This window comes from Capra hircus, chromosome 2 (genome assembly GCF_001704415.2).
Source record: "Capra hircus breed San Clemente chromosome 2, ASM170441v1, whole genome shotgun sequence".
Classification (NCBI taxonomy): Eukaryota; Metazoa; Chordata; class Mammalia; order Artiodactyla; family Bovidae; genus Capra; species Capra hircus.
This window is the reverse complement of record NC_030809.1, coordinates 116,895,418-116,913,271: the sequence shown is the minus strand read 5'-3', so window position 1 is coordinate 116,913,271 and position 17,854 is coordinate 116,895,418. Positions and strand designations below refer to the sequence as shown.

At 35.6% G+C, this 17,854-nt stretch overlaps 1 protein-coding gene across 1 annotated transcript in view; it reads right to left on the bottom strand.

Moving 5' to 3' along the window:
• The window catches only part of AGPS (alkylglycerone phosphate synthase), a 130,245-nt gene that overhangs the window by 44,979 nt on the left and 67,412 nt on the right, over positions 1–17,854 (bottom strand). The window contains exon 11 of the mRNA XM_018065051.1: positions 10,663–10,790. Coding sequence (XP_017920540.1) covers positions 10,663–10,790 — 128 coding nt within the window. The remainder of the gene's footprint in view (positions 1–10,662; positions 10,791–17,854) is intronic.

Below are 17,854 nucleotides of genomic sequence, written 5' to 3'. Positions count from 1 at the left end.
GTATAATATTTATAAAATAAAAATCTACAATCTGAGTACTTTCAAATCTTGGTATAAAGGTATCTTTGTAGTTGAGTTAACACTTCTAAAAACATTACCAGTTTAACTACTGAAGGAAAATCAATTTTCCTGAAATGTTTTTATTAAAACAGGCACATCAACTTTGAATAAAACATACAAAGCCTGAGAGACAAAATTTCTTTTCTTCATAAAAGAAACAATATTATTTAACATACATATTTGTATGTTTGGGCTTAAGCACACCAGTAAAATGTAAAAAAGAACTCAGTTTTATTAGAAAAAAAAAAAAAAAAAACTTTTGAATTCCTACCAATGACCTGTTAAGTTCTACCTCTTACTGCCACCCAGATTCTATTCCACCTGTATCTATAGCAGGTATTATTAATGAAAACACCCCACACAGGCACACATGTATCAGAAAATGAAAAAAGGATATATTACATTTATAGTAAACTTCTAGTGGAATTCAATCTCAAACAACTAAACTATGATATGTAGGCCTTGATGAAATCTTAGTTTGAAAAGACTAACCACAAAATACATTTTGGGGACAACTGGAATAATTGACTATTGAATTAATACTAGATGGGATTAAGAAATTACTGCTGGATTCATAATAGAGAACAAATTAGTGGTTATCAGCTGGGAGGAGGTGAAACAGAGGTGGAGAAGTGGGAGGCACAAGCTACTGGGTAAGATACGTTCAAGGCTGCATTGTACAACATGGGAAATATAGCCAATGCTTTGTAATAGCTATAGTTTAAAAATTATATAGAAATTTAAAAATTAATAAAAAATACAAGGAAAAAATTACTGCTGATTTTCTTAGACATGACAAAAGAACACCTTTATTTTCAGAAGACATGCTGAAGTATTTAGAAGCCAAATGTCATAATGCAACTTAATTTCAAATGGTCAGGGAAAAATACACAAGTATATAAAACAGAGCAAAAAGTTAGTAATTTTTGCATATATTAGATGAATATACAAGCGATCACTGCACTACTCTTTCAAAGCTTCTGTATGCTTAAAATTTTCAAATTAAAAAGTTGGAAAAAATAGTACGAAACTTGCTTCAGGGTACTCGCTACATACAGCAACTGTATTCAATTATACTAAACATGATTTTCACTTGACAGCTGAGTCATATAAACTAGTCAGTAATCCACTGTTTCTATTCACACTGAAGCAAAGTGAATGGTTACAGACTGCTGCTGCTGCTGCTGCATCGCTTCAGTTGTGTCCGACTCTGTGCGAGCCCATAGACGGCAGCCCACCAGGCTCCCCCGTCCCTGGGATTCTCCAGGCAAGAACACTGGAGTGGGCTGCCATTTCCTTCTCCAATGCAGACTAATACTATCCAAAAGAATAAAAAGCTAAAGAAAGCTTTTTGAATATAGATAATAAATACTAAATTCAAGTTTTTTTTTAATTATCAAAAATCAAACCAATAGCTTTATTAAATCTCATGTTTTAACAGTGGTAAATTTTTTAAAAGTCAGTAAATAGAGTTTTTCAGTTATTGTCACAAGTAAATTCTCATAAGCAGAGACACTCAGATTAAAACAGCAAGACTACTTTAGATTCTCTGGCAATTGATAATTTGTAAATCACTATTCTAAAACTACAAAGGAAGAAAAGTTTCATAGAATTTTAAATTAAAACATTTTAAACCATGACATCCTAATTAAATAGGAGTCCCTGTAATCAAAAGAGCAAAACAGTATTACTATTCTTAAAGAACAACATGCAAGTTGAGTTACTGTATCTGTAGTTAAGACTGGTTTGTTTCAATCGCTATACAGCTACTTTGGTAAGTTAAGAAAAACTCAAAATATCTCCTTTAAAAGTTAAAGACATCATAAATTCTGAGAATTTGAGCTCTAAGTTCATACTCATGCTGTTCAATTACACTCTGCTAGAATATTCCATGGACAGGAAAGAAGAAAAGGGGTCCTTGAGTTAAAGTGACCCCTGGTGGTAGATGATCAGAACTAACCTGAGAGGGAATATTTTCACCAAGTAACTTTAATGATGGGCAGCCCTGGGATTTCTTTGGAAGGAATGATGCTAAAGCTGAAACTCCAGTACTTTGGCCACCTCATGCAAAGAGTTGACTCATTGGAAAAGATTCTGATGCTGGGAGGGACTGGGGGCAGGAGGAGAAGGGGACGACAGAGGGTGAGATGGCTGGATGGCATCACTGACTTGATGGACGTGAGTCTGAGTGAACGCCGGGAGTTGGTGATGGACAGGGAGGCTTGGCATGCTGCGATTCATGGGGTCGCAAAGTCGGACACGACTGAGCGACTGAACTGAACTGAATGATACATTCAGGGCATTTAAGGAACACTCAAACAAAAACTGATTACTTTGAGTGGAGTTAATGAAATAGCTGATTTCGTTTTCATTATGATAAATGCGCTCTGACTAAAATCTCTCATGACACCTGCTGTTGTTTCGTTCAGTCGCTAAGTTGCGTCCAGCTCTTTGTGACCCCACAGACTGCATGCAGCATGCCAGGCTTCCCTGTCCTTCACTATCTCCTGGAGTTTGCTCAAACTCACGTCTGTGACACCTGATCTGTATTTTATACTTAGTAAATAGTCTAAAAAGATACAGGAAACCCAGTATGGACTAACAAAGAAACATCAGTATCTTTGTTGTATATAAGCAAAGAAGAAATAAATTACCTGACTTCAAAGCATGGGTATAAGACTGACTAAGTCCAGGTGCTGGCAACTTCTTCCCTTTAATGATGCTACAACCAGGAATTTACTTAAATATATAACTTGAAAAATAAAAAAAAAACAACCACTCTCATCTTATTTAACAGAATTCCCGACAACTTAAAAAGCAAACTCTTTCTCAGTCTTAGGAGAAGGAAATGGCAATGCACTCCAGTACTTTTGCCTGGAAAATTTCGTGGACTGAGGAGCCTGGTAGGCTACAACCCATGGGGTCATGAAGAGTCAGACACGACTGAGCGACTACACTTTCTTTCTTCTCAATCTAACCATTTTTTCTGAAAAATAGTCCCTATAAGAAATACATCAAAAGTTTTCTGCAGATTTTATTTTCAAGGAACTAAGTCACATTTCTTCCTTGTCACAGGGAAAAACAGAACTTGCAGTTCAGATGAGACTTTCTGTTAGAAGAGGTATCTTAGTTTACTAGTTACCAGCTAAAGATATTCAGTATTAACAAGTTTCATTTGTCTACATGATTTCTTCTAACTTCATAAACTATAAAATAAAGCACTGGTATCTAGGTTAAAAAATGAATCCTTTGAACTGAAAAGGTTTTTTCCTCCAAGGAGTAAATCAAACGTTCAGTATAGGCTCTGAAAGTGAAAGTAAAGTCGCTCAGTCACGTCTGACTCTTTGTGACCCCGTGGACTGTAGCCCTCCAGGCTCCTCCGTCCATGGGATTCTCCAGGCAAGAATAAGGGAGTGGGTTGCCGTTTCTTTCTCCAGGGGATCTTCCCAACCCAGGGACTGAACCCAGGTCTCCTGCATTGCAGGCAGACGCTTTAACCTCTGAGACACCAGGGAAGCCCAGTATAGACTCTAGAATGGCCCAAGTTCCTGAGCCTTAAAACTATTCTGGAGATAGTCTACTAATCCACACTATATCAGAAGTTAATGCTTCAATACCAAACCCCTTGAACACAGCTATAGAAAAATTAAAGCACAGAAAATTTTATCAAATACAGAAAATTTTACCTTTGGTGACTATTACAAGACAGGAACTATGTGTGTTTAATTTACATAATGTCAACTGTACTGTGTCAGAAATAAAAGCATACTCTCTCAAAGAAAAACTCACAATAAAATAATTAATATTAACTTAAATAATATATTGGGAAGATTCCCTGGAAAAGGAAATGGCAATCCACTCCAGTATTCTTGCCTGAAGAATCCCATGGACAGAGGAACCTGGCGGGCTACAGTCCATGGGTCACAAAGTCAGATATGACTGAACTGACTTCACATCAACATAATCAATACAGTAATTTTTGTAAGTTCAAACAAGGATATATAAAGAAGAGAATGCTCTTAAATACAAATTCCTAGGCATAAAAGCTTAAAATGTAGACAAAATTATTTCTTCCTCTGACTAATATATCAGAATTGACACCACAGATAAAACCAAACAATATTTAAGGCTACTGGTAAACTGGTTAGTCCTGTCAGAAATGATATACAGGCTTACAGATAGGAGTCTACATTGTAAACAAGAACTCTTTTAACAAGAGAATTATCTCCTGGTTTTAAAGAATGAAACAAATACATAATAGATAGATAGATATTTCTGCAAGATAGATATTTCCTTCCACTTAATTAAGGGCAAGGCCAAAAGTTAATGCCAAACAGTCTCCTCAGTTCAGTTCAGTTCAGTCGCTCAGTCATGTCCGACTCTTTGAGACCCCATGAATCGCAGCACGCCAGGCCTCCCTGTCCATCACCAACTCCCGGAGTTCACTCAGACTCACGTCCATCGAGTCAGTGATGCCATCCCGCCATCTCATCCTCTGTCGTCCCCTTCTCCTACTGCCCCCAATCCCTCCCAGCATCAGAGTCTTTTCCAATGAGTCAACTCTTTGCATGAGGTGGCCAAAGTACTGGAGTTTCAGCTTTAGCATTGGACTGGTTGGTTCTCCTTGCAGTCGAAGGGACTCTCAAGAGTCTTCTCCAACACCACAGTTCAAAAACATCAATTCTTTGGTGCTCAGCCTTCTTCACAGTCCAACTCTCACATCCATACATGACTACTGGAAAAACCATAGCCTTGACTAGATGGACCTTAGTCGGCAAAGTAATGTCTGCTTTTGAATATGCTATCTAGGTTGGTCATAACTTTTCTTCCAAGGAGTAAGCGTCTTTTAATTTCATGGCTGCAGTCACCATCTGCAGTGATTTTGGAGCCCCAAAAAATAAAGTCTGACACTGTTTCCACTGTTTCCCCATCTATTTCCCATGAAGTGATGGGACTGGACTTCGTTTTCTGAATGTTGAGCTTTAAGCCAACTTTTTCACTCTCCTCTTTCACTTTCATCAAGAGGCTTTTCAGTTCCTCTTTACTTTCTGCCATAAGGGTGGTGTCATCTGCATATCTGAGGTTATTGATATTTCTCCCAGCAATCCTGATTCTAACTTGTGTTTCTTCCAGTCCAGCGTTTCTCATGATGTACTCTGCATCTAAGTTAAATAAGCAGGGTGACAATATACAGCCCTGACGCACTCCTTTTCCTATTTGGAACCAGTCTGTTGTTCCATGTCCAGTTCTAACTGTTGCTTCCTGACCTGCATACAGATTTTGGTAACTTTACATTTGCAGTTTAGCAACAGTGTAGTGATTATAGCATGTCTCATAACTATCCTCAAGTTTGATACATTTTGCTGGATCACACAGCAAAGACTCCAGTTAACCAAGCATTTTGCTAGGTTATTCGCTCTGCTTCAGAAGGACAAAAACATGACATCAAAAAAACGATTTAGAATAACAATCTCATTTTCTATATGTAACTATCTTCAAGAATTATCACTGAATATAAATAAGCTTTAAATGTTTTACAGTGTTAAGTGCTGAACCTAACACCTTTCAATTTATTTGAACTCCTACAGGATAAATCAAGTTGAAAACAGAACAATTCAGAATTTAACAGTCTGAAGTGTTAGAAAAGAATGATGCATATCTTATGAAATTACAGTATAAATTCATTATAAAAAATACTATCAGTTTAAAATTGTTTAAAATAAAAGTGATGGTAGGTAGAAAATGCCACTCATCCTCAAAAGGGGAAAAAAAAAAAGCTGCCTTTTAATCTGTAATTCTACAAACCTAGTTCTGATACTGAGAAATACAGTTTTCGGACGAATTCGTACTAATCAATGCACACATACACAATGTTTCCTCATAATGAAACAAATTGGTCCTCTCTCAATATCATGAGGTATGCTTAAGATTTTACTGGCAGGGGATGGGGGCGAAGACCCCAAACTTTAAAAACTGCTTTTGAACTTGTTTCGATACTCAGTGTTCCCTTCACATCTTGTAAAAAAGATACCTGTCATTTTAAAACAATATTACATGACAATAATATTCTGATTAAAAAACACAACTTTCCCCCCTTGAGAGGCTACTGTAGAAATCTACTCTCTGAGAAAATCGTAAAAGCCACTTACCCATCTACTGAGTACAGCTGGAGATTCTACTGGGCTGCCACTTATGACGCAGAATCACATTAATCTTACACTAACTCTTCCTTTCTAGCTCCTCACAAGGCACTCAAATACGGCAAGAGGGCAATTCCTCCCATGGACAAAGACCAGATGAGCCGACCTTAATAGAATCCTTCTGCTGCCTGTATAAAGTTGCTTAATTCATGTGATAAAAAATATACACAGAGCCCACTTTGCTATTTGTGAACAATCATGTCCACTCCTTCCCAAAAGAATCTCATCCAAAATAGTTTCCCATTTCAAATGCAACTTGCGTCTGCAAACACTGCAGAAATGGAAATGCTATGAAATGACAGTGAGGAATTACAAGCAGCCAAGTCATTATTCAATCAAGAATTTGGCACAATCGTAAACCATGTACCATCTATTTTAATGGATCTTAGTTCTCTTGCTATCAACTGAACTTTCCAATCACAAACTGAACAACGACTAGTGCCAAAAGCTGATAATTTTCTCACTTTTTCAGTGTGAAAATACTGCTACAAGGCAGGACAGCATACAGTACTATTCTTGACACATGCAGTTCGCATACTCTATAAACTAATATAAAATGTGTGGAAACCATAATATATTTACTTATTTCCAGGAAAGGCAGATAGATATCAATGTCCCTTTATATGTGCAGTATAACAAGAGTAAAAATGCAGGTTCCCCAAATAGTGGAATATCTCCAAATCCCATTGACTACTTTCAGCCAATGTTTCATTCATAAGCGCAATATTTGAGAATGAAATATCTATCTAGGCTTTTCAATCAGTTTCAAGTAAGGCAAGCTTTCCAGGTACATAGTATTTTTGTCTCTAAAAATTGCTATTACTAATTATACAGAACAAAATTATTAAAACTTTAGAGTAGAAAGAACATTTCAATCAACCATCACCTTTATTTATCCCGAGATAGATATATATACATATATCCAATATAGTTTTCTGTAGTGAATTTAGATTATGGTCATATTGTGAATATCCAAGCAATTTTTTTTTAAGAGCAATTTTTATTGACTTACTCAGTTCAGTTCAGTCGCTCAGTCATGTCCTACTCTTTGCGACCCCAAAAATCGCAGCACGCCAGGCCTCCCTGTCCATCATCAACTCCCGGAGTTCACTCAGACTCACGTCCATCGAGTCAGTGATGTCATCCAGCCATCTCATCCTTTGTCGTCCCCTTCACCTCCTGCCCCTAATCCCTCCCAGCATCAGAGTCTTTTCCAATAAGTCAACTCTTTGCATGAGGTGGCCGAAATATTGGAGTTTCAGCTTTAGCATCATTTCTTCCAAAGAAATCCCAGGGCTGATCTCCTTCAGAATGGACTGGTTGGATCTCCTTGCAGTCCAAGGGACTCTCAAGAGTCTTCTCCAACACCACAGTTCAAAAGCGTCAATTCTTTGGCATTCAGCCTTCTTCACAGTCCAACTCTCACATCCATACATGACCACAGGATAAACCATAGCCTTGACTAGATGGACCTTAGTCGGCAAAGTAGTGTCTCTGCTTTTGATGAAGAAAAACCTCACCACCTGCCTTTTATTAGCCCAAGTGGCTCTTATCTGTTACTTTCTATCAGGAGCATATTAAATTGTAACAAAAACTGTATCAAGTGGCACCAACTATTTATGTTTAATTAACTTCCAATTTTAGTGAAATTAAAAGTTCAGGAATTTGACAAATTTGTACACCATTTCTCATTAATGAAACCTAAAACAGAATTACATTTGAGTATTTGTAATATGGAAAAGCAATAGAGCATTCAAGCATAAAATATATCTACTTGTATTCCAAAGATCATACAAGAACACTTCAAGTCTATTAAATCTGTGTTCTGCAGAGTGGAGACATTGTGAGGGGTGGAGCTGGCCAACATAGATGGAGTGTAACCTCATTAAAATCTTTTATTGAAAACACAAACAAATTCGACTAATTTCATAAATTCTATAATTATTTTAAAAAACCTAATTTGGCATTTATAGTTACTTTACTAAAAAAAAATGGAGGCAACAGGCAACAATGGTCAGTGAAAAACGTATCACTGAAAATCTGAATGAGAGAGACAATATAAACTGTATCTTTAATAATAAAGCTCTTCTTGGAGAGGATATAGTCAAGCTTGACTAAGATGAAAAGTAAATATAAATAAAAGTACTTAACACAAAGAATAAACTACAGTACAAAGTAAAAAATGAGAATCAAAAAAATCTCACTAAGGAAGATTTGAAATTAATCAGAAAATATAATCTATTTATGGAAAACATTTTATTTTATTTTGATTTTAAATGGTGAATTTATGGTTCTTTTCTTAAAAATAAAGAAAAAAAAAAAAACCTCCTAGTTTCCTATTCTTCTAGGTATGAATTCACAAGCAAAAAAACCATAAGGCTCTTCAAGTACTTCTTTTGCTTCTTAATACCTGCTGCTGCTGAGTCTCTTCAGTCGTGTCCGACTCTGTGCGACCCCACAGACGGCAGCCCACCAGGCTCCCCCGTCCCTGGGATTCTCCAGGCAAGAACACTGGAGTGGGTTGCCATTTCCTTCTCCAATGCATGAAAGTGAAAAGTGAAAGTGAAGTCGCTCAGTCATGTCCGACTCCTAGCGACCCCATGGACTGCAGCCTACCAGGCTCCTCTGTCCATGGGATTTTCCAGGCAAGAGTACTGGAGGGGGGTGCCATTGCCTTCTCCATCTTAATACCTGGGGTATCTTAAATTTAAAGATGGCCTTGGCCTTTAAGTGATGGAAGGTTTTAGCGACAAGTTATCACAACATAGAACTTTACTGCTCAGTGCTCAAATATTTATTCTTAAACTTATTTCCACTCCTCTACTCGATAATTTCACTTATAATAAATATTATTGCTGTCTCATTATTTTAGTAAACATAGCATAATAGTTACATATTTTAACTCTCTGACCACAACACAATATCCTTGAAGTCTGAATGAATTAGGAGCTCTTATGTAAGCATTTCAACAACATTCACCTCTGCGTTAACATCACCAAAGTAACCCACTACAAGTTCAAGAATGTTCACCCCAAAACTACACACTTTTAAAACTCTCCTTTCACCTAAGGGTAAGACAACCAACATCAAGCGGCCTATGGCTAAATTTTGATGAGAGAAGAAGAAATCCAACGACAAGCAACTGAAGCTACCTGGGATTATAAAAATTACCCATGTCAACTGTTAGATTAGGTGATCACACAGTTGGACTTTTTAAAGTGGGAAATTCCAAGAATGACTGTCTTAGAAGGCAAGATTGAGTGAATGGAAAAAGAACAGTGGCAATGGCAAATATGTGGGGAAATATAACATTTCTTAGCTTATTTTACTTCTTTTAAACATTAATAGTGGTTTGGTTCTCTTGGGATGATAGGAAGGTAAGGCCCAGTACCGTATGAAGTCCACAATGAATATGGAGCACTTGCCAGATACCACCCCTTTTCCTCATCAGATCCTCCCTCCAACCTATGCTGGATACCAGGAAGCTGACCTATATCTCTCTCTCTCTCTCTCTCTCTCACATGAGAGCTCCCTTGTACTCAAAATTCAAGTGGGTATAGCTGATGGGAAGTATTAAAGAATTCTATGAGTTCAGAGAAAGCAAGAAGAGGCTGGACCTTCTCCCTGCTAGGAAATGTTGAAATAAATTTTTTTCACAAATCATTATAGCTCAAACCATTAACCAAATATCTAAAGAAATGCAAGAATTTCCAAAATAATACACACAACTAAACACAGAAATAAAATTACTTGGCATCATTTACTCTTTTTAAAACAATATATTCCTTGACAATATATTCCTTTTTTCAAAAAAGGAGAAAGTGGGAATTATTCTTAGCTTATATCTAAATATGTTATATTCCTATATACTATACTATGTTACTTAATTTAAGATACAGCTTAGGTAATATTATAAAGAAGTAAGGCCTAGCAGCAGTACATTCTAAGAACTGATGCAGTTTAATTACTTATATTTAATTACTATATTTTGGGGCCATTGATATTCAGCCATTTATTTTAATTTCAATAAATATCTTAATTTAAGAAAAATGTAACATTACTTCAATTAGTCACAAAATATCTTACCCAAAAATAACCTGAGAAAATATTCAATAAAAGGCAGAATCATTTGAAGCTGTCAACCCAGGTACATACCTTACCTTGGCTTAAAATCAAATAGCATTCTTTACATAAAGAAATAGGTGTATAATTACTGAAAGAAATAGCAACTGAACTGAAAGGAATGATTTTACAACATCACCTTTCCATACAGAACTGGGTAAAAAACCACAAATATAGCACAACTAAATATGAAGATTATATGTGACATATCAAAGTCAATTATGCAATAGAATTTATAAAATATAAATGTATATGAGTGGGGTTTTGTTTTTGTTTTTACCTGTTTTGCAATTTCTCTTAAACAGGCTACTCCTTGTTCAAAATTAGGGAAAGCTACTGAGCCATACTTTTGGTATTCAGGAATTGGTCTGATTTTTATTGTAGCTTCTGTTATCACACCAAGAGTTCCTGAAAAAGAAGGGGGAATATCCAATATATCACATGCCAATTTTCTAAATCATATTTAAAATTATTTTATCTATTTATTCTAATAATTTATTCTATTACTCATTACTCATTACTCTATTACTTATATTATTAATCTATTCTATGTGGGGAATAATGGCTACTCAAGTCTTCCTAGAAAAACAACTAAGCAAACTTTATAATTTCTTAAAAGAGGTCTTGGAATACATTTTTCTTAGTTATATATAAATATTTTAAAACATTTTAAGGCACCCTTTCTCCAAGAAGGTTAATTTTAAATAGTTTTTAAAGTATAATAACCTGTTAAAATTTTTTAAAAAAATGTTAAAAGCAACAGGTCTGCATACCTCATATGCATTCAAACGAAGGTATATTTTGATATTTGAGCCTATTTTTATTATGACAATTTACTGGGGCAAAAAGAACCTAATTTTCTATGAGAATTTAAGATGACATTTTCTATGTCATTTAAGATAACAGAAGAAATTAGACTATCACACTTTGCCTTTTTTTCCTAAGAATTCATAAAAAGACAAACACAGTATTCAGATGTCCTAAGAAGAAACAAACAAAAACCGAAATAGTTCAGAGACAAAACAGTTATCAGTTATCATAAATAGACAGCACAAGAGGACCATTAATGAAACAGATGTCCTTTTCTCTATCACACAGAGGAGTGGAGGTCAAATCAGAGAGGAAAAAAACAAGTTAAATGGAACTATATGACTTAAACATCTATGCTAAAATATTTGAAGAACCATAGTTAAAAATAATGTATTCAAAAAGCCAAGCTTTTCAAATCAGTGCTTTCTAATGTACAAATGATATAAATTATTCCTACTAATATTAAGTAAATTCTCTGAGAATCATTAAACAAACAAAAGGGAAATCTGAAATTGTAGAATTTAATTATAATACTAGAAATGTTAAAAATATCACAAAAACAATGATTCCAATAAATTTATAATATACCTAAAATATCAATATATAATACAAGATTAAAAACTACTATGAATCCACAAAAAGTAAACTATATTATACCATATTATGCTTGTCACACATACAAATGATTTCCTACTCAGACAGCAAATACAAACCTATTTTGATTTGTAAATCACAACAGCTCTGCAAGATTGGCCTGTTTAATACCTGAATTAAAAACAGATATGATCTCACTTTTACATGGAATCTAATAAAAATAAACAACAAACATACAGCAAACTTATAGAAAAAGACATCAGATTTATGGTTACTGAGGGCAGGGGAAGGAAGAATTGAAGTGGTCAAAAGGCACAAAATTCCAGTTATAAGATAAATAAGTATCAGGGATGTAATGTACAACATAAGGACCACAGCTAACACTGCTGTAAAGTTGTTAAGAAAGTAGATCCTCAGAGTTATCTCCAGGACAAGGTTTTTTTCCCCCTTTTCTTTTTATTGTATCTATATGGGATGATGGATGTTAACTAAACCTACTATGGTAATCATTTCACAGTACATGTAAATCAAACCATCATGCTGCACACTTTAAACTTATACAGTGATATATGTCAATTACTGTTCAGTGAAACCAGGGGGAACAGCGGGAAGAACCTCTCCTAAGCTCAGAGAAAATCTCAAACACTAACCCTAGGAACTATCCCTTCTAAGGGATACATTTTAAATGGGTAAATTTTGTAAAATTTAAACGGGTAAAGTGTGTAAATTCTATCTCAATAAAACAAAGGAAACTTCAGAGTTACCCTTTTAATCAAGGAGCTATGTACATGTAATTTCTTACTCAAAAAGTTTACACACACACATATAAAACATTAGCAAACTTTCTTTAAAATTCTAATTTTACATCAAAATTCTAAGGTATTAGGTAAGGAGTGACCATGCCCTAAATTTCTGTACAGCCGTATTGCCTCGTATGTATAGTAGGTACTCTAAAGCAGTAAAACCCACTGTAACACTAAGTAAGGTTAAAAAATAAAAATTAGTAAAATGAGACTTTGCACTGTTGCAACATTAATGAAATGACCAAGGCACGTCTGTGCAACTATTGAGCTATGAGTTCTGCAGCAGGAGGTGGGGGTTGAGGGGGTCCCCACTTTAAAAGGAAACTCCATCCAAGTCCCAAATGCACTCTGACTCAGGGCAGTTCTTCCACACAAATCTATATTCAAATTAATCCAATCACAAAAGTTTATATATAAATTCACTTCATCAAAAGGCTCATTTCTGTTAGGCTTATTGATTATTTTATTGAGCTTTATTATTTATTGATTCTTTTGCTCTGGGAATTTTATGTCAGTGGAGTGATATAAAACTACTTAAGATTATCTATCACTTGATTATTTGCACACTATACTAATATTTTATACCCACTTTATATGATTGTAAACAACTCCATAGCAAAGTGACATCATAGACGTCATTCACTTTTCTTTTTCAATAAAAATATGCTATTGTAAATTTTAAGAATTTCCTGTTTTACTGTTTCAAATATAATGTTCTTAAGAAAACTGAAAGCTTCAACTACTATCTAATAAAAATGCAAGTATTTGCTTGAAGTAAATAAAATCTTTCATAATTTGAAAATATACCTTCAGATGACTTCAGGACTGAGAAAAATGGTCGTCATTTGATTCTGAATCTACTCCTCCCCACCCTCAACATGAAAATCAATAAGGAAAACAAAGAAAACCACAGAGGACAGACACTTTAGGATTAAAAGGAGACAAAATATACTATGACCTTCAAATTATTCATAACTATAGATAAAAAGTAAAAATTCCAATAGACCTTTTACAATCTTCCAGCTGCTACAAGTAGAAAGTAAGTAAGGGGTGAGGAGTGGTAGTTGAGGAGGGTTAGAAGACTCAAGAAAGACTCCTTAAGAAAGAGTCTTTACAAGCACAGAAATTGAAATGGTAATCAGAAATCTTCCAGCAAACAAAAGCCCAGGTCCAGACGGCTTCACAGCTGAATTCTACCAAAAATTTCGAGAAGAGCTAACACCTATCCTCCTCAAACTCTTCCAGAAAATTGCAGAGGAAGGTAAACTTCCAAACTCATTCTATGAGGCCACCATCACCCTAATACCAAAACCTGACAAAGATGTCACAAAAAAGGAAAACTACAGGCCAATATCACTGATGAACATAGATGCAAAAATCCTCAACAAAATTCTAGCAATCAGAATCCAACAACACATTAAAAAGATCATACACCATGACCAAGTGGGCTTTATCCCAGGGATGCAAGGATTCTTCAATATCCGCAAATCAATCAATGTAATTCACCACATTAACAAATTGAAAAATAAAAACCATATGATTATCTCAATAGATGCAGAGAAGGCCTTTGACAAAATTCAACATCCATTTATGATAAAAACTCTCCAGAAAGCAGGAATAGAAGGAACATACCTCAACATAATAAAATCTATATATGACAAACCCACAGCAAACATTATCCTCAATGGTGAAAAATTGAAAGCATTTCCCCTAAAGTCAGGAACAAGACAAGGGTGTCCACTTTCACCGCTACTATTCAACATAGTTCTGGAAGTTTTGGCCACAGCAATCAGAGCAGAAAAAGAAATCAAAGGAATCCAAATTGGAAAAGAAGAAGTAAAACTCTCACTGTTTGCAGATGACATGATCCTCTACATGGAAAACCCTAAAGACTCCACCAGAAAATTACTAGACCTAATCAATGAATATAGCAAAGTTGCAGGATATAAAATCAACACACAGAAATCCCTTGCATTCCTATACACGAATAATGAGAAAGTAGAAAAAGAAATTAAGGAAACAATTCCATTCACCATTGCAACGAAAAGAATAAAATACTTAGGAATATATCTACCTAAAGAAACTAAAGACCTATATATAGAAAACTATAAAACACTGATGAAAGAAATCAAAGAGGACACTAATAGATGGAGAAATATACCATGTTCATGGATCGGAAGAATCAATATAGTGAAAATGAGTATACTACCCAAAGCAATTTACAAATTCAATGCAATCCCTATCAAGCTACCAGCCACATTTTTCACAGAACTAGAACAAATAATTTCAAGATTTGTATGGAAATACAAAAAACCTCGAATAGCCAAAGCAATCTTGAGAAAGAAGAATGGAACTGGAGGAATCAACTTGCCTGACTTCAAGCTCTACTACAAAGCCACAGTCATCAAGACAGTATGGTACTGGCACAAAGACAGACATATAGATCAATGGAACAAAATAGAAAGCCCAGAGATAAATCCACACACATATGGACACCTTATCTTTGACAAAGGAGGCAAGAATATACAATGGAGTAAAGACAATCTCTTTAACAAGTGGTGCTGGGAAAACTGGTCAACCACTTGTAAAAGAATGAAACTAGATCACTTTCTATCACCGTACACAAAAATAAACTCAAAATGGATTAAAGATCTAAATGTAAGATCAGAAACTATAAAACTCCTAGAGGAGAACATAGGCAAAACACTCTTAGACATAAATCACAGCAGGATCCTCTATGATCCACCTCCCAGAATTCTGGAAATAAAAGCAAAAATAAACAAATGGGATCTAATTAAAATTAAAAGCTTCTGTACAACAAAGGAAAATATAAGCAAGGTGAAAAGACAGCCTTTGGAATGGGAGAAAATAATAGCAACTGAAACAACTGACAAACAACTAATCTCAAAAATATACAAGCAACTTCTGCAGCTCAATTCCAGAAAAATAAACGACCCAATCAAAAAATGGGCCAAAGAACTAAGTAGACATTTCTCCAAAGAAGACATACGGATGGCTAACAAACACATGAAAAGATGTTCAACATCACTCATTATTAGAGAAATGCAAATCAAAACCACAATGAGGTACCACTTCACACCAGTCAGAATGGCTGCGATCCAAAAATCTGCAAGCAATAAATGCTGGAGAGGGTGTGGAGAAAAGGGAACCCTCCTACACTGTTGGTGGGAATGCAAACTAGTACAGCCACTATGGAGAACAGTGTGGAGATTCCTTAAAAAATTGCAAATAGAACTACCTTATGACCCAGCAATCCCACTTCTGGGCATACACACCGAGGAAACCAGAATTGAAAGAGACACATGTACCCCAATGTTCATCGCAGCACTGTTTACAATAGCCAGGACATGGAAACAACCTAGATGTCCATCAGCAGATGAATGGATAAGAAAGCTGTGGTACATATACACAATGGAGTATTACTCAGCCGTTAAAAAGAATTCATTTGAATCAGTTCTGATGAGATGGGTGAAACTGGAGCCAATTATACAGAGTGAAGTAAGCCAGAAAGAAAAACACCAATACAGTATACTAACACATATATATGGAATTTAGGAAGATGGCAATGACGACCCTCTATGCAAGACAGGAAAAAAGACACAGATGTGTATACCAGACTTTTGGACTCAGAGGGAGAGGGAGAGGGTGGGATGATTTGGGAGAATGGGAATTATAACATGTATACTGTCATGTAAGAATTGAATCGCCAGTCCATGTCTGACATAGGGTGCAGCTTGCTTGGGGCTGGTGCATGGGGATGACCCAGAGAGATGTTGTGGGGAGGGAGGTGGGAGGGGGGTTCATGTTTGGGAACGCATGTAAGAATTAAAGATTTTAAAATTTAAAAAAAATAAAAAATTAAAATTAAAAAAAAAAAAGAGAAAAAAAAAAAGAAAGAGTCTTTAAGACTCCTTGAGAAACAATAAAAGCAGCAGAGGACTTAAAGGTGGCAGACACAAAATCAACCCCAGGAAGAAAAAGTGCAACAATAAACCCAAAATACTATATATATCTTGGTAATCTAATCCATAACCCTGGCTCTCCATAACCCTGGAGGGGTTTGAAGATGGAACCAGAACTGATACCCTTGGAGAAGCAGGGGAAGTATTTTCACAGAAGCATCAACCTAGAGTAGTGTAGTACTCCTTGGAGACAAGGTAGTGAAGGGAAAGACTAAAATTAGGAGAAAAATTAAAGATCTGAAAGAAATAAAAAACACAAGCTATATCATGGCTTCCCCCACCAAAAACGCCACCATTCATGAAGCAAACAGCACAAAAGAGAGTATGAGTGACAGGACAGAACACTCTCAAACTAGGAACCCTTTCCAAGCAGTAAACAGAAACAGAAAAAAAGGAAACCAAATCCAAATAAAACTACTACAGAAGGTCAGAAAATGCAAATAAAAGCTTTTCCACTGATGAAAAGCACCCCCCCAACGCGCCCGACAAAACAAACAATGATCCTGGAGAAAACCATAACACAACTTTTCAAACTCAATTCAATATTGTCAAACAAGCATTTGAGGATATGAAAAAAAAAAACTTGAATTAGAAATATAAACACTAAAAACATGAATGGACAGAAAACAAGAAGAAATGAAATAAAAGATGACCAAACTCAGGGAAGAAACAGAACAACAACAAAAATGAAGACTTGGTTACAAGGAGGAGAAACAATAGATTCAAATGAAAACTTAACAGAGGGCATTGAAGAAACGCAAGAAAATAATCAAGTGAATGCAAATGATATTAAGAAAGAAGTTGAGGGAAAAAGTTTGAGAAATCATGGCTGAAATGGCAAACAAGCAAATAAAGTCAGACAAACATATAATTGGTATCCCTGCAAAAGGAAAAATCAAAACAGTGCAGGGAAGGGGGAAATGTGCTCCAAAACCCTACTACTCAACACCACAGTCCCCAAAACCCTTACAGAAATAAAAGAAGACCAGCATATGCACACAGAAAGGGTCCCCTGGATACCAGAGCAAAAGCAAAATAAACTGTAATGGGAAAAAAAGAAAACCATTCTCAGTGCCTCCAGGCAAAAAGGCAAGAGAACTGGCATCAGATTCCTCAAAACAGAGCAGAAAACCAAAGCAACTGTGGTATAGTATTTAAACAAGGAAAGAATGCGTGACCCATGAAAGTCACTCAAGCTGTCATGCAAGTATCAAGGCCATACAAAATAGTTCAGAACATTCCAGAACTCATGGGATATACAAATGTGCCTTTCCTGAGGAAA